A 15,824-nucleotide genomic window follows, 5' to 3' on the forward strand; every position below is an offset into this window, starting at 1 on the left:
TATTTTTGCCTCATGAGCAAAAATCTGTGCCGGGGCTGTGTGTGTCCCATGTGGACACGGCAGGCGCTTCACAGACATGTGCTGTCTGGCCTCCCCTGACCACCCCTGGCCCTCGCTGGAACTGGGACCCAGAGCCGGGATGCGGGGAGGAAACCGAGCAGCAGGGGAGCTGGGAGCCGCTCCTGGGCCCAGTTCCCAGGACTCACAGCTGCATCCTCCTGGGGGGGGCGGGGGGGCAGCTGGCCCAGCCACCTTACCCGCTGGCGGCCACGAGGCTCCAGTGTGCTCTGCCGGCTCATTCCCATGGAAATCGAGGCTGGATCTGGGAGTCCCCTGGTGGGGTTTCCAGGCTCCGTCCACCCAGCCACTGCCCCAAACCTCACCTGAGAATTTGCTTGAGCCCAGGAAGATTTATGTCCAACCTTGGGTCAGATTCAGCCCATCTGGGGCTACAGGAATCTACATTTTTTAAAGGGGCTCCCAGGTGATTCTGATAGAAAGGGTTCCTCAGGGACGTACTCTAAGAAACGTGCTTCGGCCCAAATTCCAACTACCCAGGTGGGTAAAGGGAGTCTCAAGGGAGTAAGCGGCTTGCCCGGAGCCAGAGTCGGCCTGTTTTTCTTTTTGCTTCTCTCAGTCTCTGTCTCCCCGCCCCCTCCCCACCGGGTCTCTCGCTGTTTTCGACTCAGGATCTCCTTCCTCTCCTTTCTTTGCCTCATTCGCCCCCGCCCCACGCCGCATCCGGCCCATTTCACGATTCCGGAGGAATCTCCCCGCAGCTGCTTGGCCCCGCCCCAGACCCCGCCCCTCCCGGCGGCTTTCTCCCATTGGCCTCTTCGTACGTCGCCGGCTCTGCCATTGGCTGAGCCTACGTCCTCTGCCCGCCCCCGCCGTCGGCCCCTCGTCGGGCCTTTCCGCGCGGGCGGGGACGGAGCGGGGAGGAGCCGCGGGGCGGGGCGACGGGGGCGGGGCCGAGCTCCCCGCCCCGCCCCGCCCGTCCAGTCCCTTCTCAGTCCTCCCGCGCGAGTCCCGCGGCCGCCGCAACGGCCCCTCGGGAGCGGCCTTACGGAGCCTCGACGGTCGGACCGACGGACAGGACCCGGAGAGTAGGTGAGCGAGCGATGCCGCGGCGCTCCGCACCTCGGGGGCCGTCTGGACGTCCTGTCTGTGTCGCCCCCATGCCCCTGCTCCTCCTGTCTGTATTCCTGCCTCTGTTTCTTCCTTTCCTTCGGTGTCCCTGTCACTCTGACTGTGTGGGGTGTAGGGGGAGGCAGACTGGGTGAACTGCGCTCCCTACCGTGGGGCTGTGCTCTGAGTCCAGCGTCCCCTCACCCGCATGGGGACTCTGATGGACTCTGCCCCTTTCACAGTGCAGGGTGCCAGGCGCTAGGGCCAGATTCCAGAGTCGGGAGGGCATTCCAGTGGTGGACAGCCTGGCCAAAGGTGTGACGATGGGCATGCGTGCGGCTTCTGACTGGTCCAGGCAGCTGGAAGAGTCATGGCCAGGCCCACCCAGGCTGGCCACCTGGGAGCTCCTCAGTGCCCTGAAGCTTTGGCCTCAGTTTTGTCAGCTGTGAATTGGGACTGTAGCTGCCAAGGTAATTGGCGGGTGACCTGACCCATATCCGCACGCATCACCGCCTCCTCTATCCTGGGGGCGTTCTCCTGGAGGAGGGACAGTCGCAGCTGTAAACAGGCCTCTGAGGTTGCTTCCTGAGCATACCTGAGCCCAGCTTGGGGAGCTGGATTCCCAGGAGGGGGGGCACAGTGGGGTGAGGGCAGTTCAGCCTAGTGGTCGTAGGGTCTAGACCTTGGAATCAGAGGGATAGGTTCCCACTCTGCCACTCACCTTTGTATCAGAAACCAGTGATTGGATTCTCTGAGCCTCAGTTTCCTGTCTGTAAAGTGGGAAGGACCACAGTTCCCTGGGGGAGAGGGCTGCTTCCAGGATTAAATGCAGGAATGTGTCTCCTCCTGGCCCTCCCTCTCTCCCCTTCACTCATTCGCTCTGCTCCAGCCTGACCAACCTCCACGTTCCTCCAACACGCCAGACGGGGTCCTGCCCCGGGGTCTCTGCCCGGGCTGTTCCTTCACGGCTGTGCCGGGTCCGTGGGCACCAATTTTAAAACATAACAAGTTGCCTAGATGGGCTGGGCCAGGGGACTGCCAGGCAAGGGCTGGGCAGCTGGGAGGAGCCTAGAGGGGCCGGCCCAGGGACGCCGTACCTATGGAAACCGGAACAAAGCCCCAGCCACACAAACACCTGGGCTGTGCTTTTCCCACTCGACAGGCCTGGTGGTCTGGGATGCTGGTGGTGGGTGAGTGCCCACGCCCCTGGGGTGGGGGGGGGAGTGCTCGAGGGGGGCTTGAACCCTGCTCTAATGAAGGCCGGAGGTCCTTAAGCCAGTAGATGAGTCAGACAGGTGCAGATTGGAGGCCCCGTGATGTCCCCTCTGGCTGTGTGGCCTTGGGCAGGTCAGACGCCCCTCTGAACCTGTTTCCTCATCTGAGGCCTGGGGAGGAGAGGGGCCTTTCGTTGCTTGGTGATCCCATGTGGTGGGGTTTCAGAGGCTTCAGTGCCCCTGTCTGTCCCATGGGGCCAGGAGGGGGTGCCTGAGGACACAGCTCCAGCTGCTGTGGCGGAAAGGTCCCCGCCCAGAGGCAGATGCTGAATAATGACTGGAGGTTGTCCGGGCGCCGCCCCAGGGGTTAGAGACCTAGAGGTGGGGTCCTAGAGATGGACAGGCCAGGACCAGGCACCGGGGCGCCTCCCCTGGGCCCCCCACCACGAGATAACTCCCTGGGATCCCCCGCCTGAGCTTTCCTGGGAGCTCCTCTGGCTGAGCCCTTGGGATCTCCTAAGGCCCCATTCTCCGGGCCTCGATTTCCACTGCTAGCCAGTGGGGTAGTGGAATTTGGGGAGCATTTACCTGGGGGAGCCCCCCTCTAGAGGGGCTCGTGCTGTGCTGCTATGGGACCTTGGGCTGCCTCTGTCTCTCTCTGTGGGCCTTAGTTTCCCTGGCTGGACAGTGAGGGCCTCGTATGAGCTCCTGGACTTTATCCCTCCCTGGTGCTGGGAGGTCATTTATTCATTCGACAGGTTCTGAACACCTGCTGTGAGCCACAGCCTGGTGCAGGGCGCCGAGGACCCAGCACCGACCAAGGCCGAGCCGGTGCCCTCCCTCGCTTGGCTCTCAGATCGGACTTGGGGGATATGGGTGTTCATCCATCCAGAAATATCCTCATGCTTAATTGTAACTGCATGAAGATGACAGAGAGACAGACGGGCGGGGTGTGGAAGTCAGTTTAGGTGGGGGGTGCGGGAGGGACTCCTGACGAGGTGACGTGTGAGCTGAGGCCTGAACGGCAAGAAAGAAACAGGCACGTGGAGGCCTGGTGGGAAGGGCATTCCAGTCAGAGGACGCAACCCATGCAAAGGCCCTGGGGCAGGGCCAGGCCTGGAGTTCTGGAGGAATAGTGAGGAGGCCCAGGAGCACAGTGAGTGAGGGGAGGAGGGAGGAGGGGAGAGCAGCGAGGGGATGGAGTTGGAGGCAGGTCCCGAGCGGTCTTGTGGGCAAAGGGGACAACTTGGACTTTTACCCTGGCCGAGGACTGGGTCCTGACTCAGGTGCTCACGGGCGCCCCCCGGTGGCTGCTGCAGGGAGGCCTGATGGGGAGTTGTGAGAGCAGGATCCTGGGGAGGGGGGGGCCCTGGGCCCAGGGGCCCAGCTCAGGCTGTGAAGAGGGGAGGCGGGGCTGCGTCCACATTCCTGCCACAGGACCCTGAAGCCTCCTCCACTTGCTGCTAAACACCTGCTTGGCCCGGGCCCCAGCCCGGCCTGGCCTTTCCTGCAGAGGGTGGGCCGTGGTCTCCCGACGCTCTTGCTTGGCCCCCAAGCTCTGCTTCAGCGGAAATCGGGCTCCCGCTGCCGCCAGCAGGTGGCCAAACCCCGCCCGTCCTTGGGGAGGCCACTCGAGGGCTCTGGAGAACCCGCTTTGAAAACCGTGGGTGCCCCCAGGCCCCTCAGACCAGAGATTCCTTTCTTCCTCTTGCCTTCCTTAAAACGGGCACGGAGTGTGAGGTCCGAGCGACGGTTGGTCAGAGCCCGACGCACTGGGTGCCCTCGTGTTGGCAGCGGGTATCGTGCGGGAACAGGGACGGCGGGGGCATTTGCTGCTGTGGACAGAGGCCTGGGGCCCCCGAGGCCACCGTGGGCCACCGCAGCCGGGGCTCGGAGACACGGGGTGGAGTGGCGGCCTGGCCCTGCTGAGCTGGCTCATGAATTATTAACACCCTTTGTGTGGGACATAAAGAATTCATGTGGTGGGGCCAGGGTGCCCGTGGACCAGGGGCCTGCGGCAGCTGGCTCGTCCCAGCCCGCGGGAGTCACTTGCCACCCGGTCAGGAATTTCACGGTCGGGTTGTTAAACACAGCCCTTATGAAAGACGACAGACTGTGACCCTACAGTTCAATACATTATGTTTTAATAATGTTTATTCTAACGGAGGTGTAGAATATTATTTGGCCATAAAAAGGAGCGAGGCGCCCACCCCCGCCCCCCCGCGGACGGGCCCCGAACACATGACGCTCAGGGAGGGAACCGGACACGAGAGGCCACACGGGGCGTGAGTCCGCGTGTGTGAAACGTCCAGAACAGGCTCCTCCACGGACAGGAAGGGGTTTCGTGGGGGCCAGGGATGGGGGGGTGACTGCTGATGGGGATGGGGCTTCTATTTAGGGTGATGGAATGTTCTGGAATTAGTGGTGATGGTTCCACAACTCTATGAAGGTATCAAAGCCGCTGAGTTTTACACTTTATTTTTTTTAAGTTAATTTATTTATTTTGAGAGAGAGAGAAAACAAGCAGGGGGTGGGGCCGGGAGGCGTCTGGGTGGCTCAGTCGGTTGAGCGTCAGACTTCGGCTCAGGTCACGATCTCAGGGTGTGTGGGTTCAAGCCCCGCGTCAGGCTCTGTGCTGACAGCTCGGAGCCTGGGGCCTGCTTCGGATGCTGTGTCTCCCTCTCTGCCCCTCTCCCGCTGGCTCGCTCTCTCTCTCTCTCTCTCAAAAATAAATGTAAAAAAAATGAAAAAGAAAACAAGCAGGGGAGGGGCAGAGAGAGGGAGAGACAGAGAATCCCAAGCAGGCTCCACACTGTCATTGCAGAGCCCGACGTGGGGCTCGATCCCACGAACTGTGAGATCGCCACCTGAGCCGAAATCAAGAGGTGGTAGCTTCCTTTACTGAACCACCCAGGTGCCCCTCACTTATACACTCTAAGAGGGCGAAGTTTGGGGCCCCTGGCTGGTTCAGTCCGCAGAGCGCGTGACTCTTGATCTTGGGGTCGTGAGTCTGAGCCCCACGTTGGGTGTAGAGATTACTAAAAAAAAATAAATAAACCTCAAAAACTAAAGGGCGGATTTTATGGGATGTGAATCGTATGTTGATAAAACTTACAAAAAGCAAAGTCCTAGATAGTCATAAATCGTAACTTTCTAATTATTCTCCCGTCTCTTACTATAATCTGCGCTCTTGAAGCCACGTTTATCTGCCGTATGTGTTTGGGGGAAACGGTGAGCCCCCACATTCGCTCACGTCCAGTCGGAAGCTTGAAATTGGCCACGGTGGGGAAATTTACACCGCGGAAATTGGCAACTACCACAGATCGGGGTGTGATTTATTGTTCTGTCGGTCGTCTAGACCCGGGGTTGGCAAACTTTTTCCACGAAGGGCCCAGTAGTAAGTGTTTTCTGCTTCTTACGCTGTTGGGTCGCGTCCCGTGTATTCGCGGCTGCCGTTAGAGCGTCAAGACAGCCATAGGGAGCAGGGGAGCCCGTGGCTGCGGCCCTGTGCCAATAAAACTTTATTGATACAAACAGGCGGTGGTTTGCCTTGGTTTGCCGCCTCCCGGTCTGACTCGAGAAAGCGGCACCGAACAAACCGTCGATGAGGAAAATTAAACTTAAGAGAGTGTCCCATCTGCGGCTGTGGCCTTGTGGGTAGCACCAAAGCCCCGAGGAGGCAGTCTCCTCCCCCTGTCGGAAAACGACCCGTCGGATTCGGCCCGGAACTTGCTCTCCCTGCTGATGGATGCGCGGAGTCCTCGTCCTCCCTGTTTCACGTTCGTCTGGCTTGTTCACCCGTGCCGGCCCCGCACGTGTTTGCCAAGCACGCCCCTGGTTTCGCTACCGAAACCAGTTGGGCAAAACCCATCGGGAGCATTTGGTGAGACTCGATCGGCTCCGCCGAGCCGGTAGAGTTTACTGTGTTTGCAAATCGTGGGGCGCACGTCCTTCATGTGGGGAGAAACATATGGGGGCACGTTTGTTTCTTCTGGAAAGCTGCTAACGGTTACGAAGCTTTCAGCGCGCGGCGAATGGGATGTCGCCTTCGCGGGGCACCTGTGGGGCAGTGAGGACGCCGGAAAGTTGGATCTCCTGCCCTGGGGCATCCCTGTCCCCCCCGCCCCCCACCTCCACATCCCTGTCGTCCCCCCGCCCAGGGTGTCGAACCAGAAACGTGTGGGGGCTGAGGGGCCCCCCCGCAATGGGACTGTGCCCTGGGCATGTGTGGGTGGGTTGTAGCGAGCCCAGGTTGGACGGGGGACACCAGGGGTGAATGGTTTGCCACGTCAGGGAGAGTCTCTCGGAGCCGGGGGGGGGGGGGGTTCTCGAGGCTGAGAAGGCCCCCTACCCCCAACCCCGGAGGCGCTGCACACGCAGGGGCGGCGAGGGCATGGGCGAGGCTGGAACCGACTGAGCCCCGGGGAGACTGGTGGACGGGGTCGTGGCCTGAGCGAGGGGGAGGTTGGCCCGGCTCCTGAGTCTGGGAACCGAGGGGGTCAGACAGAACAGGGGCCACTGGGGGGGACGGGTGTGTGCCCTGCACCTGCCCAGGGAGGCTCAGGTACAGTCCTGCCTCCGACCTTTGTGTCTGCAGGTTCAAGGTCGGCGTCGGTGGCCAGAGTGCAGGGCGTTTGGAGTGTCCATACTGGGGACGAGGGCAAAGCTTGGAGTCCAGAAGACAAAGTGGGGTTGGCAGAGGAGGACTGGGCTCTAGAGTGCTGGGGCAGGGCAAGAGTCAACAGAGCCGAGGACTCTGTACCTGGACACCCATTTCATAGATAGGAAAGCTGCCCCCAAGGGCATGGGGCCTGTGTGGAGTCCCAGTGGGGAGGGGTCGGGGCTGTGGGAGGACCTGGACGGTGGCCTTCACTCTCCTCGCTGCTCCTCTAACACACCAGGCACAGTCCTGCCACAGGGCCTTTGCACTAGCTATGTCCTCTGCCTGGCTCACCTTTCCCCCAGACCTTGTCCTTCCAGGTCCCAGTTCCAGCAGCTCCACCTCTAGAGAGGCTTTCCTGACTACCCTGGCCAAGGTCACCTGCTGTCCCTGGCTGTTACCACCCCCCTTGGCCCCTCTCTCTCTCTGAAATTACCCTGTTTGTTTTGTGTTCACTGGGTTCTGGTGTCTCTGCCTTCTGGCAAAGGAGATGCCTCTTGGGGGCCTTTTTGGAAATTTGGAGGGCTTTCTTTTTGCTTGTGATGATAACAGGATGTTCTGGCACTGGGGGGGCGGGGGGCAGGGACCAGAGACACGAGGCAGCCAGCCACGTGCCTGGAGCAGCCCCCGGGCCCCCGCTTCCTAACGTTCTACCAAAACCATAAACCACTGAGTGAGGTTTTGCACGGTTTTATTTTATTTTTTAACTTAAAAAATTTTTTTTAAGTTTATTTATTTATTTTGAGAGAGAGAGAGAGAGAGAGAGAGAGAGGACGACTGGGGGAGGGGCAGAGAGAAGGAGAGAGAGAATCCCAAGCAGGTGCCACTCTGCTATCGTGCAGCCTGACTTGGAGCTCGATGTCACAAACCGTGAGATCGTGACCTGGGCCGAAACCGAGAGTTGGATGCTTAACCGACTGAGCCAGCCAGGCGCCTGGTGGGGACGCTCTCTGGTGGGAATTTGTAGCTACAAGGTCCCCGCGACGCCCCCTATGCCAACCTGTAAGAGACGCTCTGTCCTCAAGTGCGGGGGCCTGACCTTGCCAGGAGGGAATCCTTGTCGATCAGCCACGTATCCCCGGGGGCCCGCCGTGTGCCTGGCAAGGTGGAAGTGATTTACGGATCTCAACTCGTGCCACCCTTTTATTTGTGCCACAATATGGGCCAAATCCTGATAAATTTATTTAACATTTACAAAATGAGGCCTAAAGTGTATACAGGAAGGGGCACAGAGGTGTAAAATATATACACTTAATATATATATATATATATACATATATATATATATATATATATATATATATATATATATACACACATATATATATAGGAAGTGTTTGGCTTGAGAAGATGTAATCCTCATATAAAATTCACTGCTTTAAAGTGTTCAACTTCCAGAATATTCCCTCTCCCCCAAATGAAGCCCCATCCCCATCAGCCATCACCCCCTCCCCAGCCCCTGACAACCACGAGCCCCCTTCCCGTCCCTGGACGAGCCCGTTCTGGGCGTTTCACACCCGCGCACTCACAGCCCGTGTGGCCTCTCGTGTCAGGTCCCCTCCCTGAGCGGCGAGTGTTCGGGTCCGTCCGCGGGCGCCTCGCTCCTGCTCGCGGCCCGAGTGACGTTCCAGTGCAATATTCCAGCACCCTGCGGACACGCCCTGTTTGTCCCTTCACCCGCTGACGGCCACTCGGGCCGACGCCACTCCTTGGCCACGTGAACCGCGCTGCCGTGCGCGTGCGCGTGCGCGGTCTGCATGGCCGTGCGTTCCCACGTCTTCTGGGCAGATGCCTGGGAGCGGAATTGCTGGGTCGTGGGGGTAAGTCTGTGGGTGTTTGAGGAGCTGCCGGAAAACCGGTTTACACAGCAGCTGCCCCGTTTCCCACTCCCACCAGCTGTGTCCGAGGGCCGTGGTGTCTCCGCACCCTTGCTGACCCTTGCCGTTGTCCGTTGCTGCGACGGCCGCCATCCTGGCGGGGAGGTGGGGGGTGGGGGGTGTGTGGGGGGGTGAAGTCATCGTGATTTCCCTACTGGCCAGTGATGCTGAGCATCTTTTCAGCTGCTGGCTGGCCATTTATGGATCTTCTCTGGAGAGAGGTTAGAGAGAGAGAGACAGAGAGAGAGAGAGTGTGAGTGTGTGTGTGTGTGTGTGTGTGTGTGTGTGATCGAGATCTAATTCACATAACCATAAAACTTACCCTTTCAAAGTGTGCACCTTTATCACCATCTGTTTCATAGCCTTATTTATGTCAAAAAGATTTTATTTTTAAGTAATCTCTACACCCAAGGTGGGGCTCGAACTCACGACCCCAAGATCAAGAGTCGCACGCTCTCCCGACTGAGCCAGCTGGGTGCCCCCTCCCAAAGTATTTTGTGAGTGACAAGGTGGCTTGGCTCTAGAGGGCTGGAGTCCCCCGGAAGGCAGGGACGGGAGCTCTTTTGGTCATTCCAGTAAACCCAGTGCCTGGGACACAGTTGGTGCTCCATAAATGCTCATACAGTGACCGAGTGAATGGTCCAGCCATGCCCTTGATCCTTTAGCAGGCTTTTTCAGCTTTGAGGACAGTGGGGTGCCCTGGCATTTGGTGATCAGGGACTGTGGACCCTTGACCGTCTGGTCCCCGAGCCCCTCGGCAGTCCCTGGGAATCCCCCGCCCCAGAAGGGCTGATGTGGCCGTCTGGCCGCCTCCTGGCTTGCCCGCCCTCAGACCTGGGTGAGTGCACAGGAAGGAAGGAAGGCCGGGGTCTATTTTAGTCTGTGGCCCGCTCCCCCGGGACAGTAGTCATCTCCCTGTCTGGCTGCGTGGATGGGGGGTTCCTGGCAGAACAATGGCTCGGGGATGGGGGGGTCACGCAGCTGGGCTGGCCCAGGTGTCAGCGGGTCTGGGGACTGGCCGGAGGGGTTAGGGGTGTGGAAGCCGAGAGGGAGGCTCCCTTTTCCTTCTGGGCTCAGGAGGCAGATCCTGCTGAGGGCCCAGCTCCCCTCCCAGCCCATCCCACCTCAGGACTTGGCAGATTGGAGAGCCAAGGCCCAGAGACGGATGGAATCCTCCCGAGGGTCACACAGCGACTGAGATAGACCGCAAGACCAGGGCTCCAGGGCACTTAGGGTCAGGTACCTTGGCCTCATCCCTGGACCCAGGGAAAGGCCTTTTCCTCTCCGAGCCTCAGTTTGTTCATCTGTAAGCTGGGGAGACCGGACTCAAGACCTTGGGGTTTCTTCTCGTTTGCGTTCGCGGACGTCCTTTCCCTCATGCATTCAATGAACGCTTGCGGGGTGCCCGCTGTGTACCAGGCCCCGGGCTGACTGCTGGAGGCACAGTGTGGACAAGGGAGACCCAGTCCCGGCCTGCACCGTCAGGCCAGGGAGATGAGCAGTGAAACCGAAGCGTGCGAGGCCAAAACGGAGCACGCCAGGGCGCCACGGGAGCCGCCAGGCACCTGGCCCAGCCTGGGACATCCAGGAAGCCTTCCAGGAGGAGGTGACTGTGACGCTGAGATTTGGATGAGCAGTTTACAGGATGAGTAATAGGGAGAGGAGGGGCCCCGGTAGAGGGAACAGGACAGAACATTCTAGAGAAACGGATGGGAGGCATCGGGGAGGCACGGGCACCCCTTGTGCCAAGCTGCTCTTTTTCCAGAGAATCTGACAGAGAAGTAGGTGTGTGCATTCAGGGAGCTTGAATGGCGGAATTCTAGGCCATGGCATCCAGCTTCTGGCCCAAGGGAAGCTTGCAGCTTGGGGGGGGGGGGGGGGCATTGGATTGACCACAACCTTCTGCCCTAGGACAGAGTTAGTTCTATCTTCCCCATTTTACAGATGGGGAAACTGAGGCACGGGGCGGTTATGTTGCTTGGCTAAGCGGTCAGGCCCTGGGGGGCTGGATCTGTGGCTGACACAGCTCCCGGCGCCTGAGAAACTCGGGTGATTTGCAGGCGTCAAGCAGGGAAGGCGGAGGAAGTTAGGCACGCAGAGGCGGGCGGTCAAGGGTATTGCTGTGTGGCCTTGGGGCAGTGGCTCAGGCTCTCTGAGCCTGTGTCATTTCTTCAACAAACTGGCAGCCAGCCTAATACCCGGCGGATATGAGGAAACGGTCACACGCTGCTGGCTCAGGGCCTGCCCCGTGGTGCTGAGTCAGCAGCACCCCTGCTCTGGCCCAGGCCCGCGTAGCCCCGGGCTCAGGTGACTGGTGTGGGGGGCAGGGAAGGCGGTCCAGTACTCGCCGTGGCCTCCCTGACCTCTGAGGGCAGCGCAGGCGGAGGGGACTTCTCCCGGGGTGTGAGCTCGCACAAAGATGGTCTTTGTGGGGGCTCCGGGCTGAGTGGGCACCCACGGGGCATTCCTGGTCCGGCTGGCCTGGGGCGGGGGTGGGGGTGGCTTCGACCAGGGCCTGGGGCGATGGGTGAGGGCCGGAGGTGGCTCTCAGGCTCGCCTCATTCATTTTTCTGGAGTCTCCAAGGGCACAGCAGGTAAGGAATCAGGCCCCTTCCCTCCCCCGTGGGCTGGGGTGGCAAGGGACGGTTGCGGAGTGAAGCCCGGGGCAGGGGCGGAGCAGTGATGGGGGACGGAGGGGCACTGTGTGGCCGTGCCTCACCGCGGGTTTGTTCGGGGATGGCTTCCTAGAGGAGACAGTATCGAAGCGGAGCTGAGGGATGAAACTTCGAGAAGAGGCCGGGGCTCAGGGGCCAGGGCTTTGGGGGGTGAATAGGAGTTTACCGGCAAAGATGGCGGGATCTGAATGGGGTGTGGGGCTTGGTCCTGGGACCCGTGTCCTCAGAAGAAAAGGGTCCATGCCCAGATGTGCAGCTTAGGAAGATTCTGGCACTATAGGAAGGAGGCGGCTGGAGGGAGGCTCCAGAGCTTGGGGAATCCAGAAGTCTGACATGGAGACAGGTCCCTGTTCACCGAGGGCTGGACTGCCACGCCCCTTGCCACTGTCCCAGCCCAGGAAGGGTGGGAGCTGTCACAGGTCAGTGCTTCCATATCACAGGCGGGGTCGTTGGAGCAATGTTTCTAGAAACCTCGCTCGTGACCCCCCCAGGCCCCACAGCCCAGGATGCTGCCCACGCCGGAGGCGGGCCTCGGGCCCTCTGCTGTAAACGCACAGGGCCAGTAAGGCTGCGGGATTGGGAACAACTGGGCTCCCCCACTCTGAACAGCCGGGGCCTGGGACCCCGTCTCACTGCACTGCAGGATGGGGGCGGGACCTCAGGGGCTTGGAATCCACCTGTCGCAACGCACCGTGAGGTCCTCCTCAACCCCGCGGCAAGGCTGGTGGGGGGCCCGCAAGCGGTGGCCTTCAGAACATCCTGCCCAGATGTCACCGTCATGCCTCAACTCTGTTGAGTGGACACCCTCCTTCTTTTTTTTCTTAATTATTTTTATTTTTTAGAGAGTGGGGAAAGGGTGTGAGAGAGAGAGAGGATCTTCCTCCGCTCGGCACGGAGCCTCGGGTGGGGCTCGATCCCCCGACCCCGAGACCATGACCTGAGCCCAAACGAAGAGTCACTCAACCGACCGTGCCACCCAGGTGCCCCGAGCATCAGAGTCTTGAGCTCAAGCCCCGCCTTGGGCACAGAGCTTCCTTAAACGGAGAAACAAAACGGCCCCGGCAGTGCCCCTCCGCCCGCTTTCTCGCCTGTCGCTTCCTCCGGGAGGCCTGCCTGTGCCCGGCAGCTCTGGGGAGCCCACGCCGTGGCATCGCGTGGCTCCCGGTCGCGGCCGACGTGCCCCCGCCCTGCACCCAGTCGTGTGCCTCGCAGCGGGCTCGTGGGTTGGCGGGCTCGGGCCCATTTCACAGACTGGGATGACGCGGTAGCACCCCACAGGGGCCCTCCGGGAAGGCCCCCGGAAGTCGACGGGCCGCGGGGACTGACGACCCTCTGCCTCTCCCCCTGGCAGGGCGGATGGACACGTTCAGCACCAAGAGCCTGGCCCTGCAGGCGCAGAAGAAGCTGCTGGGCAAGATGGCGTCCAAGGCCACGGTGGCCGTGTTCATCGACGACGCGAGCGGCGAGGTGCTGGACGAGCTGTACCGCGCCACCAAGGAGTTCACCCGCAGCCGCAAGGAGGCCCAGAGGATGGTCAAGAACCTGGTCAAGGTGGCCGTGAAGCTGGGCGTCCTGCTCCGCGGCGGCCAGCTGGGCGGCGAGGAGCTGGCGCTGCTGCAGCGCTTCCGCCAGGGGGCGCGCCGCCTCGCCATGACGGCCGTCAGCTTCCACCAGGTGGACTTCACCTTCGACCGGCGCGTGCTGGCCGCCGGCCTGCACGAGTGCCGGGACCTGCTGCACCAGGCCGTGGGCGCGCACCTGACCGCCAAGTCCCACGGCCGCATCAACCACGTCTTCGGCCACTTGGCCGACTGCGACTTCCTGGCCGCGCTCTACGGCCCCACCGAGCCCTACCGCTCGCACCTGCGCCGGATCTGCGAGGGCCTCACCCGGATGCTGGACGAGGACAGCATATGACCTCCGGCCCGGGGTTTCCTGAGGGGGGAGGGGGGGTGGGGCTCGTTCTGGAACCTCTTTTCTCCCGCCCGATTCTGGCCAAATCCCCGGGACAGGCGCCCGTCCCCCCCCGAGAGGATGCTGATCCGCTGGAGGCAGCGGTTTTAAGGACTCTGGTCGCCTCTCCTCCCGCACCGCCTCAACAGCAGAAGAGCTCAGCCTGCGGGGGCGCGGCCTCCCCACGCACCCCGAGGCTGCTGCCCACCCAGGCCTGCCTGACCTGACCCCCAGCACCCCCACACTCCCTCGATGCTTCTGAAGGCTGGCACCTGCCACCTCGTCATGTTAACGATGTTGCCTGTTCCTTCCGACAGGGTCGTGGTGAACGGGAAGAAAGGGAGTGTTGTGGGGGTGAGCTGCAGCTCCCCAAATTCTTTGGTTGAAGTTCTAGCCCCCAGAACCTCTGCGCCCTTGTTTGGAAATTGGGTCTTCGCGTATGGAATCAGTTGAGGTCACGCTGGAGTGGGGGTGGGCCCCTGATGCAGCGTGACTGGTGTCCTCGTAAGGGGACGTTCAGACAGAGAAGGCCGTGTGAAGGTGGGGGCAGACTCTGGATGGCTGGGTCTACCAGCCAGGACTGCCAGCAGCCTCCAGAAGCTGGGAGAGCCGCCTGAACGGCCTTCGGAAGGAACCGGCCCAAGGGACACCTTGACTGCAGACTCCCGCCTCCGCCTCCAGGGCTAGGAGGGCACAGATTCCCGCTCTTGCCCTGGGGGTCGCGCGCAGGCAGCCAGGAGAGCGCTGGGGTGGGGGCTGTGGGCGAGGATGCCTCCATTTGGTCGGGATCACTGCCCTGACTCCCACGCGGGAGGGGACGGAGCGTGCCCCTTGCTCGGGGCTCAAGGGGAAAGCCATCGGAGATGCGCGCCCGTTTAAAACTGGTTATTTCACTTGTGGTTGGCGGCAGGTGTTTTCCCAAGACCTCCGAGAGCAAAGCTCAGCCAATTTTGGCTTTGGCGACACCCCCGGAAGACGCGCCACTCTCACCTCGGGGCACAGATGGGCACGTGGGGTGTGGGGGTGAATCTGTGACTTCTGTGTGTCGGAAGGGGACTCGCGTTTTAACAGGCCGCAGAACGCTCTACAGGCCGGCCCCCTGACGCGCCGGGAAGGTTACTGTGGGCGCCCGCGGGGAGGAGGAAAATGACGTCCCGTGACCGTTGTTTGCAGAGCCAGGTCTGTTGGGCGAAGCCTTCACACGGGAGGCCTGCAGGCCTTTTTAGGCCAGAAGATGGGTTTGGTTGACTCCGTCCATCGTTCGAGACGTTTGGCATTAGTTAAAAACAAGGAAGTTACACGTACCAATCTAGGTTTGGAGTTTTCTCGAAAACTTGGCCTGAGCCTGCACTGCCTGCTGGTGAGGCCGCATGGGCGCGGCCCCCCTGGCCTGCCACAGTCCCCACCTGGCCCTTTCACCCACCCTCCCCCGACCCCGGCCTGCTGCAACGGCCCACAAGACATTACAGCCCCAGATGCAGGGTGGCCTTTCTGTGGTTTTTCCCTGAAAAAGCCCAAGGTCTCTTGCCCAAGAGCCACTGTTCCCACCTCTGCCCCAGCCCTCGAAGGCAAACCTGTCCTCCCATCTTCCGTCGGGAGACAGTTCACGTTCAAGAAGGAACGCGCATTCTGAGTACCCGAGAAGCCCCCCATGAGAGCCTTTGTCCTCGGCTTTGCACGCGGACTCCATCAACCAACGTGCATAACGCTTCGTACTTGGGCCCTGCTGGGCTGTCCAGCCTGCCTTGACTCTTTCCATAAATCTGAGATTTAATTTAGAAAAACCAAAGAGCACGACACGGCTCTCTAAATAAAAGCACCCATCTTCGGTCGGCATTACGTGCAACTGGCGACTGAATCACTGGGGCTGACCGCTTTCTCCTGTCCTCCCGGGGCTCGGGGCTTTTGCCTTTCAAGTCGAGCTTGCGTGTAACGTCACCCGCCCGTGGGCCTCGCTGACGGGTTCCCTTTCCGCTCCAGCGGGCGCCGGGACAGACCAGCGGGCCCGCACAGCTTGGCCTGTATGGCTCTGTCGGGTTCGGCCCCTCATCACGACCACAGCCCCCGGGGCCAGCGTGGCGTCCTTTGCGGGTTTGCCCGAAAGCTACAAGGGGATGCCCCCACGTGGCTGGCGGGGGCGAGGAGGAGCCAGTTTGTGTCCAGATGTCCTGCCGCGTCCCGGGGCTCTGCGTCCTTGAGGACGCCCGGGGATTCAGACGTGCTCGGTGGTTCCGGGCCGACCGTGGAAGCATCCGTCCCTCCTGCCGGGGTCCAGCCCACGTGACCCTCAGCGGCCCCGGGGGCCGTGTCCCTTCTG

General features: G+C 61.1%; 1 protein-coding gene across 3 annotated transcripts; it reads left to right on the plus strand.

Moving 5' to 3' along the window:
- Positions 1-980: 980 nt before the first annotated feature.
- On the plus strand, positions 981-14,811 carry TNFAIP8L1 (TNF alpha induced protein 8 like 1). 3 transcript variants are annotated; one of them, XM_019430750.2, is made up of 2 exons: positions 981-1,110; positions 12,906-14,811. In XM_019430750.2, the coding sequence occupies exon 2, from the start codon at positions 12,911-12,913 to the stop codon at positions 13,469-13,471; it is 561 nt and encodes a 186-aa protein (XP_019286295.1). In that variant the 5' UTR covers positions 981-1,110; positions 12,906-12,910; the 3' UTR covers positions 13,472-14,811. The 3 variants fall into 3 exon arrangements, with proteins under 3 accessions (XP_019286295.1, XP_053752995.1, XP_053752996.1); XM_053897020.1 differs by lacking the exon at positions 981-1,110 and adding an exon at positions 2,153-2,318; XM_053897021.1 differs by lacking the exon at positions 981-1,110 and adding an exon at positions 10,818-11,473.
- Positions 14,812-15,824: the final 1,013 nt, after the last annotated feature.

Source organism: Panthera pardus, unplaced genomic scaffold (assembly GCF_024362965.1).
Source record: "Panthera pardus isolate Hobbes unplaced genomic scaffold, ASM2436296v1 HiC_scaffold_8, whole genome shotgun sequence".
Classification (NCBI taxonomy): Eukaryota; Metazoa; Chordata; class Mammalia; order Carnivora; family Felidae; genus Panthera; species Panthera pardus.